The following is a 14,087-nucleotide window of genomic DNA, read 5'->3' on the forward strand; positions in this document are numbered from 1 at the left end:
TTGCTCCTGAGCCTAGAGATTGCTGCACCCGTGTTCTCAAGAGGAGCCAGGCCGACTTTGACCTCAACCTGTGCTGTGTCAGCACCTAATGCCTTGGGAAAACAAGCCCCAGGAACCTGGGCTTGGTGCACATTAATCAAACTAACAGATTAGGCACAGGTACACCTGGAGAGCCTCTGGGGGAGGGCAGGCAGCCAGAAAGCTCTGGGCGGCACAGAGGGACTATGGCCACCATGGCCGTGCCCAAGATGAGGGCATCGAGGAGGAGGCGTGAGAAGCCTGAGGACTTTTCCGACCCCAACCACTCTCAGGGTTCTACCTGGATAGAGAAGCCAAGATTGGAGAGGGGGTGGCTGGGCAGAGCCGAGCTGAAGTGGACAGTTTGCAGCTACAGGGCCAGCCCAGGGATCCTACCACCCTCTTGTTATCTACTGTTACCTCCTCTCCCTTCCCTTCCTTTCCTCTGCCTCTTCTACTTCTTGCCCCCCCTCCCCCCACCGTTCCCTTTTCTCCTCCTTCAGCCTATGTCCCAGGCTGACCAGTGGCCTTGTACGGCTTTGTCTAGTTGGGCCAGAGGGGATGGGTGAGAGTCTCCTGTCCATGGGCCAGACCACTGACTATCTGGTCTAGTTCTCAACAATAGTGAGGTACGGGTTGGAGGAAGGAGATGGTGATGGCTAACTTTAGTTTGCTTTTTTTTTTTTTTTTAACAGATCCCAAGAATTGTAGGCAGTAGATAGATTCAAAGCAGAGATTTTTAATTAATCAGAAAGCACCCATGAAAACCCTAGGGGGAATACAAATGAAGTATAACGTACAATCTCTATCTTTATAATCAGCAGACTAGAGAAGACTGTTGAGTAGGGATCCGGATGGTGTCTATTACAGGGGCGGTCGCCTCTTGCTCACGATAGCTGTGTGCTGTGCTCCTACGTCGTCCTGCATCCTGTTCCAGAGCCTGGAGGCAGAGAAATGACACTGAAAGTCCCATCCCAGGCCAGCAGGAGAGACCAGAGCAGAGGGAGATCAGTGTGGATGGGAAGACAGGGAGCGTTTTCTAGAAGTTGTGGAGAAGAGACAGACTAGGATAGTCATGCAGACAATTGCCTGTCCCGAGAGCTCATTTTTAACTCCTTGTTACTGACTAGAAGCAGTGGCCAACAGTGAAATAGGAAGCTTCCCTTGAAAGAATCAATTCTCCTTCTGCGGAAAAGAAGGGGTGAAGGAGGAAGGGAGAGGGGGATACTCTGCATAGAGCACATTGCTAGCGTTTCCTGATGCAACCTGGGGCTAGCATTTCCTGACGCAACCTAGTTTCAGTTGTGCAACAACCCTCTTACGCATTTGCTCATTTCCCTGGAGAGGAAACTGACCCTCAAGGCCCCCCAGTTCTAGGCTAGGTTTAAACTTTAAGTGTGTGGTCTTTCCACTCCACGAGGCTCCCCCAAGTTCGGAGCTCCACGCTGACAAGTGGGTGCGGGGGCTGGGATCCTACAGAGGGAGTTCTACCTCTTCCGAACACAGAAACCCCAAATGTAGGGACGTTTCAGCTGTGGTGGGGGTGACCCAGGCCAAACCGCATGCTTAGGAGTGTGGGATGGAGTCATGCTTGTCTCAGAGGACGCAGTTCCTGCCTTGCTCTTGCTTAGATATAGCCCATCCAGCCACAGCCCTGAGCAAACTGAGGTCCTGGAGAGAGTAGGAGCTCGGCCCCGGTCTCCCCGCTGCTCGCCCCAGCTTCTCCTTGCCTCCTCTCAGGCTTCGTCAACTGTAGTGTTTTTTGTAGGTCAGCAACCAGAGGGCAGGATGGAAAATGCCCCTCCTCCTCACGCTGTGTCTGTTGCAAGGTGAGTCCCAAACAAGTGTTGGCCCAGTTGCAGAGCTTGCAGAACGAGCCCCGTGCCTTCCAGGCTGCAGAGGCTCCTGGAGGGCCCTTGGTGGCGTTCAGGGCTCCCACGGCAGTTTGGACATACCCCTGGCTTTCTCTCTGGGGATCCAAGGCCATGCAGTGGACCCGGGGAACGGTCAGATCTAAGTCCAGGGGGAATAGGAGAGGCAAGCGGCCACACAAGAGGGCAGATGCCTGATTTGATCATTTCTAGAAGATTCACTGTTTTGATATTCCCAATATCTCTGTTCTCTTCCATTCAAGTTGATGACTGAAAGTTGGCTGCATTTCCAAGAAAGGGGTCCAGGGCATGTGTATTAAAGACAGAAGGCAGATTGCTCCTTCCCACTCATTCAAAGACACTCAGGCCCAGTACCAAGGACTTAGAGGTGCAGACCTGTCCTACACAAAAGGAGTTCAAAGTTTATAAAGAAACTAGACGGGTAAATAAAATTTATATCTATGCATTTACTGATTAAGTCAACATTCATTTCTGGAGGGCTGACCGTATGCCCAGCACTGGGAATAGGTGGATAAAAGACAGAATCTTGCAACAGGTGCGGGCAGGCTGGCGTGGGAGCCTGGCCAGGTATAGGTCCGGCTCAGAAGATGAGTGGCCCTATGTGCTGCAGTCTACGTTTTATTTTATTTTACTTTATTTATGTTTATTTAAAAATTTTTTAAAAATGTTTTATTTATTTACAAGAGAGAGAGACAGCATGAGGGTCTGAGAGAGAGGCAGACACAGACTCCAAAACAGGCTCCAGGCTCTGAGTTGGCTGTCAGTACAGAGCCCGACGCGGGGCTCGAACATGAACTGTGAGATCATGACCTGAGCCAAAGTTGGACGCTTAACCGACTGAACCACCCAGACGCACTTATGTTTAATTATTTTTGAGAAGGAGAGACAGACCGCAAGCAGAGAAGGGGCAGAGAGACGGGGAGACACAGAATCTGAAGCAGGCTCCAGGCTCTGAGCTGTCAGCACAGAGCCCGATGCTGGGCTCAAACTCACAAACTGCAAGATCATGACTGAGCTGAAGTCAGACGCTTCACCAACAGCCACCCAGGAGCCCCAAACAAATCAGAATTTTAATGAATCAATGGTAGCTAATATGTGAGCAAGAACTCTCTGTAATAGAATCAGACCATGTCTTTATTTTAATCTCCCACCAGCCCTTTCAAAATTTTTCAGTAGAAGCAAATGTCCCCAAATGAAAACTCAGGCAGGTCCATGATTTTTCTGTTAACGTATTAATGTAGGTAAGAGTTCTGACTGGATTTCTTTAACTGTCAGATGCTAGATTTGACATTTCTAAGTGTGCAGTTAAATATTTTGGTTGGCACTTTAATCTTCCTTCAACCAGATGCCCCCTCATCTACCCAGGGCCTGCGGTCAGGAAGGCGCCGCGGGGGACGCGGTGGCCGTCTTCTCTGTTGCTCTCTTCTGTCTCCACCCCATGTTGCAGTGGGTGCTCAGGACCCAGTAGGGTCCCAGGAGCAAAAGAGAGGAGAGGCAGAAGACAGGGAGCTCTGCTTGCTGGGGTGGCCTGGAGCGCTCTGGCCTGGCAGGAGTTTAGAGCTGGCTCGTCTCCTTGTGGGCACATTTGTGAACTTAGATGATCCCCTGATGGTCCATGTCTTCCCTTCGCCCCAGGTTCTGCTTTGACCCCTCCACACAGAACACCCCATCTCAGATGCCCTCCGGGCCCCGCCCCAAGGAAACACACTCCTTTCTCACCCCTCTGTGGGAGGGAGAAGCCATCCATCGCAGGTGCAACCACTCTCCCTCCGTCCCGCCTCAGACCTCTTGTGCTCTCTCACAGAGACGGTCTCGGGTCCATGGCCACCCCACATCTGCAGGCCCCCCCACCCTTGCTCCTCTCCGGGAGAAGCCATAGTAACAGACGACCGCCGGGAAATGATGGGTGAATGCGTTCAGGGCATCCGCCTCCACTGACAGGCAGAGAATCTGCATCAGGGACCCAGATGGGCACCACGCTGATTCTAAAATGCTAGCTAGCTCTTTCTTTAATTCCCCCGGGTGACGAATAAAAAATTCCAAGTGACGTAGGGGAACCTGGGTGGCTCAGTCAGTTAAAGCATCTGACTTCAGCTCACGTCATGATCTCACAGTTTGTGAGTTTGAGCCCCGTTTGGGGCTCTGCTCTGACATCTCAGAGCCTGGAGCCTACTTTGGATTCTGTCTTCCTCTCTCTCTGCTCCTCTCCTGCTCACATTCTCTCTCTCTCTCATAAAAAATAAGACATTAAAAAATTTTTTTAAATTCCAAATGACATATAGTACATACCAAATATATTCCAAATTATATGTAATATAACATATACACCTTAATTATATATAACTAGGAGCCACTGATCAGTAATCTACCAAATGAGTTCTTAAGGACAAGTTAAATTTGGTATCAATAAAAGGAAAAAATGTTAATTGCAAGAGCGGATTAAGGACTCTTTTTCTTTTTTTTTTTTTTTAAAGTTTATTTATTTTTGAGAGAGAATGAGAGAGTGCCAGCAGGGGAGGAGCAGAGAGAGAGGGAGACAGAGGATCCAAAGCAGGCTCTGTGCTGACAGCAGTGAGCCTGATGTGGGGCTTGAACTCATAAACCATGAGATTATGACCTGAGCTGAGCCACCCAGCTGCCCCTGGTTAAAGATTCTTAATCAGCTTTCTACTGCGAGGTCGGACAGCCCTATCCTGCTGATTCGTGGAAGAGACATACAAGAAAAGACAGTCCTGTGTGTACAAGTATCACAAGATCTTGTAGATCACAAGAATTCCTCAAAGCGAGGGCACCAACGCTTTATCAGGGCACTACCGCTGTTTTCCTGAGAAGGTCCTTGTTGGTAACTGTTAATATTCTCGACTTTTAATGATAAATTGCCACTCATGCTTATTAAGAGTGGCATAGTTGGTGGTACGTCAGGTAACTAAACCTACAGTGAATATTGATACAGTCATGGCATTTATGACCCCGAGTCTTCTAGAATTAGACCTCAGGACATACACAACACGCAGGGCCATCTCGATGAGCTAAAAGGGCTGGGTTTAATGCTCTGCCGTTACCATGGTGAATGAGCTGCATTCCATATGTTGGGGTGCTCCTGACCCAGGTGCTAAGCTCTGATATCTCTATACGGGTTCTTCTTGCTTTACTTTCAGGAAGGCGTTTTCTGGCCTGTTCCCTGGTTCTGGCAGAATTTGGAGCTTGTACCTCGCCACAGTGACTATACTCAGCTCTCCCTTTCCTTTGACAATTTTTCCCCCTTTCTCTGCCTGCAGCTGCAAACGCATTGAAGGGCCCGAGGCTGGTGTCTGGGGAGCTGGGGGGAACTGTCACCATCCAGTGCCGTTATGCCCCCTTGTCCATCAACAAATACGAGCGGAAATACTGGTGCCGTCTCAGCCCCCTGACGTGGTTCTGCCATACCATTGTGTCCACCACCCACTACACTCACCTTGGCTACCGGGGCCGCGTGGCTCTCACAGACTTCCCGCAGAGAGGCCTGTTTGTGGTGAGGCTGTCCCAACTGTCCCCGGATGACGCGGGCCACTACCGCTGTGGCATTGGGAAGAAAAACGACATGTTCTTCTTCAGCATGAATCTGACCGTCCCTGCAGGTACGAGCTGATGGCATGTGGGTCAAGTTTGGTGCAGTGAATGCTGGGAAGGAGAAGGTGCAGGAGAAGACTGCCGGGTCCAAGAGGTCTTTAAGCCCAAGGGGAGTGATGAGGAAAAGCTGGGGTGGGGCAAGGGCTTTTAGAAGTAGACTTTCAGGGCCGCCTGGGGCTCAGTCGGTTGAGCATACAACTCTTGGTTTCGGCTCAGGTCATGATCTCACAGTTTCTTGAGTTCAAGCCCGTCTGGCTCTGCACTGGCAGCGAGGAGCCTGCTTGGGACTCTCTGTCTTTCTCTCTCTCTCTTCCCTCTGCCCCTCCCCTGCTTGCTCTGTCTCTGTCTCTCAAAATAAATCAATAAACTAAAAAAAAAAAAAAAAAAAAGAAGTAAGCTTTCATTTCAGAAAGAAATTACCTTACCTTCAGAAGGAAGGTAGATATTAGGAAAAGCTTCCAAAATGAATGCATGCAGACTGTCCCACTCAAATCTCCCCACATCTTGTGGCATGTATTTTTGGAGAGGACTCCAAGAAGGGAGTGAATTGAATAATGTGGCTTCTTAAGTTCATGGTGTCTCTTTGTTCAGACAAGCAGAGAAGGTAAGAGATGCAGGACAAAAGAGGCTCTTCCTGAGACCAAGTCCCTTAGCAGACATCTGACAGCTACAAGGTCCACATTCTGGGTGGCAGATTCCAGAGAAGTGACCTGGAGTTGGGCACCCAGAGCCCGGGAAAGGGTGGCCAGGCAGTGGATGGCCAGGAGAGGTGGCATGTTGGGGAGCCGGCAGTGCCTGGATTGCATTTGTCTTGTTCGATGTCACTCTAACTGTCTGCCGAGACTGGCTGCTCTATTTGAGGACCAGTATGTGGTGGGAAAGGGGCCAGCATGGGCAGGCAGGACAGCTCAGTACAGAGTGTGTGAGGAGAGAGAGAGAGAGAGAGAGAGAGAGAGAGAGAGAGAGAGAACCATAAAATGTCAATATTTGCAAAAAGATTAGAGATTCCATCTGGTTTTCCCGTATATTTATTTTATCCAACATATTGACCAAACACTGCATTGCGTAATGAGGTTGCATTCGTTGCGGCAAACACTCTAAGCCTGGGGTCCTTTGCTAAACCCTGTAGGCGGCTGGGAGAGCCTTCCTATGCCGTCTCCTTCCACCCTTCACAGGTCTTTCCAGCACTGTCCCCACACCCACTCTGGCTGCCGGTGAGCTTGGCATGGCCTCCTTGGGAACAGCATCACCTGCGGCCAATGGACGGACCCCAGGAACCTCCTGGCTAATAGAAAGACAAGGGACAGGATTCCACAAAGTTGCTCTGACTCCAGGAGCCAGGAAAACAGCCACTTCCGCTGAGGCCAGGCAGACTCCAGGAACAAGTGGGGCAGTAGCTCTAGGGACAGGTAGTCGGGTAGAGGGTACTGTCTGGACAACAGTCCCCGCTCCAGAGAGTTTGGCTTCAACAATCGGAGGTGTGTCCAACACGACAGAAGGTGTTTGGGCGTGGGACAGCAGAGGCTCCGTAGGGAATACGGTTAGGCCTGGTGAGGAGGGGAGGGAGGTAACAACTTCTGAGGCCAGTAGTCCACAAGAAGAAACAGAGAGGGTCAGAGCAGCTCTGGATGTAGCTGGAAAGGTCATAGGGACCATGAGGTCAACAACTCTGGTCTCTGAAAAATGGATGCAGGAAATCTTGCAAGAAACAACAGCCATTCCTAAGCCCCAAGCCCTGGCGCCCATTGAAAGAACGACCCCAGGTGCAGGCGTGTGGACCCCGGGGCCCTCCAGCATAGAGGCGGCATCTCCTGAGGGGGCTACTGAAGGGGACCTAGACACGCCTGCTGGACACAGCCATCCCCAAGCAACACCGAGCCAGGCCCTGGCAGCTGCACCCTGGAGGCCCCTGGGCAAGGAGTCTTCCATGAAGAGGTAAACTCCCAGCCCCTCCTCTCTGCCCTGCTCCAGGCATGTCCTTCCCTGGGCTGACCTCCGCACCCCCCTCTATCTGCTCACTTCTCTCCCTCTCTAACCTCAGGACAGCAAAGGGCAAGGCCCACAAACATCACAGACCCTTCCTTGTTCAAGGATCCTTGCTAAAAAACCCTGAGTATTTTCATGTGGTTTTCAAGCAAAGATCAAAACAAAAGAGTAACAGAATGTTTAGGTGGAAGCTTTGGGACTTTCTTTTTAAAGATGAGGAACAAGTGCTCCAGGGAGGGGAGGTACTTGCTGAAGCCACAGGGGAAGGACGTGAAGCCATGGGGCAGAGCTCCTTGCCCAGGGTGCATTCCCTGCCTCTCCCTCAGCCCTCTCTCCCACCGTGACACGTGGCAGTCAACCCCCATCACACGCCGTGCAGCAGGGACAAGACAGGGGCTCCTGTCCTCACTCGGCGGCTGATGCGCTGTGGGAATGAGGGCAGCCGACTTCCCCCACCTCAACTTCTCACCTGCAAGGCGAGGGGCGAGGACCAAATGGCCTTCCGTCTCCTGTCCAGCTCCAACCCACCCTCCCCTACGCTCTTTCCCTCCTCCCTTCTGTGACTTCCACTCCAGGGCTTCTCCAGGAGAGAAAAACATCTCTCGGATCCTGACTCCTGTCTCCACGGTGCTCTTCCCCCTGGCGCTTGTGGCTCTTGTCTTGTTGCAAAGGAGGCTGCGGAGAAATAGTATGCGTGAGTTCAGCGGAAGTAGCCCCAATGCTGGGGGAGGCAGTGCTCGTTCCCACCGGACACCCTCCGGACTGGGTGGGGTCACAGTTGGTGCTGGATGTAGAAATGCTGAAATCTAGACTGAGCCATGTAACCAGTCCTGGCCTTGGTTCATCAATGAAATGGGAAAATCATGTCTGTGCTTGTGCCTCAAGGACATCCCCGAGCAGAAGGAGAAGATCTTTCAGAGGATGGCAAGGCATATGTTAGCTGTGGGCATGTGAGCTGCAGGGGCCAGGCCAGCGACAGACAATAGGACCCCAGGGACCAGGTGTGGGAGCAACCTACATTTGCACCCTCTGCGTGATGGCCCAGCCGAAAGCCTCTTCCAGCTAGGTTTCAATACTCTTCAAATGAGTGTCCCATGGTGTTTAGCTATGATGAAGAGAAGGCAAGATGTTCTGGGAGCAAGTGGAAGAGGCTAAGATGATCGCCCCCAGGACCCCGAGGGCCTGGCCCGATCCTTTTCAATCCAAGGGCTCAACTGCAATTCATCTGTGTCAGAAAGTTCCCATAAGGTTGTAGGGGTTAGGGAAGGGGGGGTACTCAGGGAATCAAATTCAGTTGCCAGCACCCTCACAGCATGCTCTGTGTCTGTGCAGCTCAGGAAACAGAAACGGCAGCAGGGGTCACCTTGATTCAGATGACGCAGTTACTGGAACTGTGCCTCCAGCCAGGCCAGCTGCCCCGCATGGAAAGGAAGATGTTCTGGGATGACTCTCCTACTCGGGTCAGCCTGACTGTCCCAGAGAGGCACCCTGGCCCCCAAGGAATGGAACAATAAGCTATACAGTCACCATGGAAAGAGACCCAGGACCAAACACCACGACTTCAGCCTTTTCTCATCCTTTCTCTACCTATACAGAGGGGAGCCAATGGACCTGGGTCTCCATGCCGGGAAGCAGAGGCTGGCCATTCTTGGGCCCAGGAAAGTCCAGCATTTTCCACAGCCAAAGGTGATATATGACTCCAAGAAGGCTTCAAGAAAGGATTTATTAAATACTGGCAAAGGTCGTCACCTTGGAAAGTGTGGAACTTCCGTTTCTGGGAGTTTGAAAATGGAAGAGACTTCCCATTATGACAAATTCTTAGCCACCATTCCTAGTCCTTGCTAGGCACCTGCTCTTCTCAGTCTGTTAGCCCTCAGTCTGCTGCACACATTTAATCATGTTCCCGTATACGAGGCTTGCCTTCCCAAGTAGACTCTAAGCTCCTATAGGGCAGTAGTTGTGTTTGATCCACCTCACTATGTCCCCAGAGAACTTCCAGCTTAGTAGGGCCCCCAGTAAGTATTTGTGGCTGAGTGGCTGACTGGCTGAATGGCATGGGCTCAGCAGCCTCTGAAGTACTCTGAGTCCCCTTTCATTTGGGAGTCCCCGGGGTGACTCCATAGGCAGGTCGTTTCTCCATAGAAACCAGAAGGAACAAACCTCATTCCTCAAATCATTCCCCCACATTTGGGCCCATACTTGTTATGATATAGACCTTTTGACCGAGGCAAGATTTTCTGGGATTTTCCTAAATTCATGGGTGACGGGGTATTTTTCAGTAGATTCTCACCATCCTCATAAAGCTCCTCTTGTTCAACTGCCTCTAAATCCTTGAGATAAAGGACTGTTGATGAAGCTGGGAAATGATTATTTGAGGGGGAGGGAGGTGGGTAACAGAGAAGGTGGCCAGAAGGAATTTTATGTGGGTTCTGCTTTTATAACCACTTCATCCCATGCCTATTGGGGAACTTTGGCTCCACCCTGGGTCCCACTGTCTTTCGGGGACTACATCTGTTCTTTCATTTTGCCAAATCTGTTACCCAGCTATCTCAACTTTGCGTTTGGGCAAAGCAGCCTTTGAGCAATGAAAGAGAAAGAAAAGAAAGCCTCCAGTATCAAGTTGAGAATTGCCAAGTCGACATTTCCAGAAGAATCACCCCTGCCTCCTAGGCTGTCAGCAACGCCAGAAACACTTCATTAATACATCCTCATAACTGGTGCTGAACTCAGACATTATCCCCAGAAAATCATGGAGATTTAGTCTGCAAGTTTGGTGAGAGAGACCCCAATGTTTTGGATAAGTAGGGAAGTTGAAAACATCTAACCAAAGGGAATCATAGAATTTCAGAGTTACTAGGTCCTTAGAAGTTAATCACTCTAGGGTGACATAACTGAGGCCTTGTGGGGGAGAAGGAAATTGTTTAAACCCACTTAGTAATAGAGTAAAGATCAGAAAAAAGAGCGCATAACCTTGATTTAGTGCTTTCTCCACTTCGTCATTGCTAAGCAATGTATCAAAGCAAAACTAATTTTAGAAAAACTTAGTGACACCACTGTGGTCTAGCCTCAGACCATTTTCATGAATGTTATCTCAGCGACCTGCCTGAAGAACCTATAGGAGATAGAGAGAGAGATTAGGCAGCCACATTAACCCATTCAACCAATGAGGAAGCAGGACCTGGGGGTATGTAGTGCAGTCAAGATCACTTGGCTTATTAGAGGCGGGGACAGGTGAGACCCCACCCCCTTCCCCTCTACACTACCCCCTACTCTCCCCCACCCCCCCATCACTCAGCGCAGGATCCCTCCACCTAACTAGTGTTTACCAGAGGTGTCCACAGAATGCTAGCTTCTCAAGATTGTTAACAGGTATTCTGAGAGGGGGAAAAAAAAAGCTTTGGTAGATCAAACGAGTTTGGGAAATACTAGTTAAAGAATAAACAAGTTCTGCTGAGCGAAATAAGTCAGGCAGAGAAGGACAAATATCATATGTTTGCACGTATAGGAGGATTAGGAGGAACTTGACGGGGGAACAAGGGGGAGAAGAAGGGCGGAAATGGTGGGGGAAAGGGAGAGAGGCAAACCATGAGAGACTCTTGAATGCTGACAAAAACTGAGGACTGACGGATGTGGGGGGGAGGGGGGGATGGGCATGGAGGAGGACACTTGTGGGGATGAGCACTGAGTGTTATGTGGAAACTAATTTGACAATAAACTATTTGTAAAAAAAAAAATTTAAAAAAAAATTTAAAAAAAAAGAAAGAAAAAAAAAAGAATAAACAAGTTCTTACGAGTAGGATTTTTGGAGCCTCTAATCCACTAAAATGCATTGTTAAATAGCCCTGGGGTATGGGGACATTATGTTTTCCCAGTGTTTTGGACTATCGTGTCTTGGTGAAGCAATCTCACTGGGCTGGGTTCCTCAGATCACTTACTGCTTGGCAAAGTTGGATGCACTGAGGCAGGGGTCGGCAGCCCTTTTCTGTAAAGGGCCTGGTAGAAAACATTTTAGACTCTGTAGGACACACAGCGTCTGTTGCAGCTCCACAGTTGTGCTGTTGTAGCACTGAAACAATGACTCTGGCAGGGAGCCACCAACATTTTATTTACAGATATGGGGGGTGGGCTGGATCTGGCCTTGGACCCATGATTTGCCAATTCCGGAACTAAGCCATAATAGCATACGAGACTCTGATGTGAAGGATCGTCCGCCCCCCCCCCCCCCCCCCCCCCCCCCCCCCCCCCCCCCCCCCCCCCCCCGGTCCCGCGTCCCTCTGCAAAACCTGACTACCCTTCTCAGGGACCTCTCCTTCCCTCGAATCCCTGGAACACATTCTGCTTGGGGTTCAACAGTTAGGACACCCAGCCTGACTTCCCCGTCTTGTGGAAAGAGGCGACCAGCTGGACAAGGGTGTTGGCCAAGTGGCTGGAGTCAGGAGTGACTTCTAGAAGGAGGACCTGGTGCATCAGGGAAAGCTGAGGTCCGCCAGCAGGGAGGAGCTAGTACAAGTTCAAGGGCTCAGAGCAGAACCAAGATTGGAGTCTCAGGGCCTACTGTTTGGGGCTGGGCAGAGATAAGATCTGAGGGAAATTCTCACCTGGAAATGAGGCAGCCCCACGTCTTTACAGCCCTCTTTATGGGCTGCCTAATAACGTGGAGTGAAGCAGGAGTAAAACAGATGGAGCAGGCCGGCTCCACCACCGCTCGTGTTCTCAGTGATTTGTTTCTCCTCTCCCACCCCCAGCTAGCATGACACCCGCATCACTGGGATGCGGGGCAGGGAAACATCCGTCACTAGGCTGGAATCAAAGAAGCCTTTTTTTTTTTTTCTCCATGGAAATTTCTAATCCAAGATACAGGGGATGAGGGAGCATAAGGCAAGCTGACTGGCCGAGAACATCTCCCACCCCCACCCCCCACCAGGTGGGATATATGTGATATTTGGCTGCCCCCAAAAACAAAGGAAACGGAAAAAACAAATGGTTAACTGACAGAGCTCACAGTCCCACAGGACCTAAGCCTTCATCATCCCTCCATAGTGACGTGGGGAACAAAGGCAGACGGAAACTGCAGAGAGAACTAAATTTCCTTATAACCTGCAGCCCATTGACAAGTACTTGAGGTCGGCAGAGTAAACTGTTTCTCCAGGATCTCCTAACTGTCTTAATGTTAATGATTTGCTAGAGGGAAAAATAATCTCAGTTTGACAATAGCTAGGCCTCCACGATACGGTGAGGCTTCTTTAGCATGTGAAAATCTCACTGAAAACTTCTGGACTTTACCTCCCCCAACCGCTTAGTTTATAACCAGTCTCTCCTCACGGGCTGGGTAGCTCTTCCCGCCCATGGATCCTGTCCCTGTACTTCAATAAAATCACCTTTTTGCACCAAAGAGGTCTTCAGGAATTCTTTCTTGGTCGTCGGCTCCAGACCCCACGAACTCCACTACTACCCCAAAAACCTCATCACAGGGAAGAACTGATTTTCCTATGAGTGAGAAGATTCTCCCCGTGAGGGCGTAACTCTTAACGCTGCTGTCCCTTGCCTGGTATCTCTGCACTAGAAGGCGCTACCCTCAGCTTTCACATCGCATCTGATACAACATTTCTGAAAGGCAGGTTTGATGATTCTCACGTTACAGATGTAAAAGCTGAAGCTAGAGGAATTAAATAGTTACACCCTCGGGAAAGGGCAAGCTGGGAACTGGACACAAAGCAGTCTATTTCCAGGCTTAAATCCTTGATCAGTGCACCACACTGCCTTGCTCCACACTTAGATTTATGGCCTGGCTTCTGATCAGGTCCTTTTCTGTTTAATATTCTAGAACCTTCCTTGTTTTCCTCTGTGAGGCACATTGTGTAGACGTTTTTATAATCATTTCCAGTGATTTGTTTTCTTTAGTCACCCAGCTGGCTTATTCCTGTGCCGGCTAAGTGAAGTAGAAAAGTTCAAGGAGCTGGAAATGAGTGCTAAAAATTCAGCCACTGCCCAGAGGTCCACACTGGCATTGTACAAACAGAGCTCAGATCTTTAATGAGCTGCGGGGATGTCCATCCATCTCAGGTAACCCAGGACAATTGCTCGACCTGCAGCCAATTTGTCATTGTTCTCCTCTAAGACTTTGGGGGTTTTCTTCCTCTCCTCCAGCAGCCAGTGTGGTCTGGGAAATACAGAATCAGCTTAATAACAGCGTCAGTCAGACACAAAGAGGAAGGCCTTTCCGTGGAAAGCACTTACGCCAAGGAAACACGAGTTGCGTGATTGTCTTCCACGGGTACAGATATTCCAGGCCTAAGAGCTTGATAAGATGTTGAGTGGAAATGGAGATTCTACTCACAAGGAAACAGACCCTCTGACGGGGTCCAGCACCACCAAGCTCTCCATTTCCCATGGAGGGATGCAGCCGGGCTTGCAGGCACCGGCCCTCCCAGGCCCCTGTTCGCTATCAGCAGGAGAGGAGCCGTCACCCCACTGCCCACTCTCTAAGGGCTCAGCTGAAACCCAGAAGGACAGCGGAGAGGCAGAGGAAGACACTGTGCCACACTTCCAGACGCATATAGAAATCACGAACACTGAGGCTCC

The 14,087-nt window shown here is 50.3% G+C and overlaps 1 protein-coding gene across 1 annotated transcript; it reads left to right on the top strand.

Moving 5' to 3' along the window:
• Positions 1–233: 233 nt before the first annotated feature.
• On the top strand, positions 234–9,234 carry FCAMR (Fc fragment of IgA and IgM receptor). The gene is made up of 6 exons (XM_039252662.1): positions 234–380; positions 1,787–1,847; positions 5,189–5,527; positions 6,695–7,454; positions 8,081–8,199; positions 8,838–9,234. Exons 1-6 carry the CDS (start codon positions 234–236, stop codon positions 9,017–9,019), a joined length of 1,608 nt encoding a protein of 535 aa, XP_039108593.1. The 3' UTR covers positions 9,020–9,234.
• The last annotated feature ends 4,853 nt before the right edge of the window (positions 9,235–14,087 follow it).

Source organism: Hyaena hyaena, unplaced genomic scaffold (genome assembly GCF_003009895.1).
Source record: "Hyaena hyaena isolate Hyena2069 unplaced genomic scaffold, ASM300989v1 scaffold_429, whole genome shotgun sequence".
NCBI classification, from domain to species: Eukaryota; Metazoa; Chordata; class Mammalia; order Carnivora; family Hyaenidae; genus Hyaena; species Hyaena hyaena.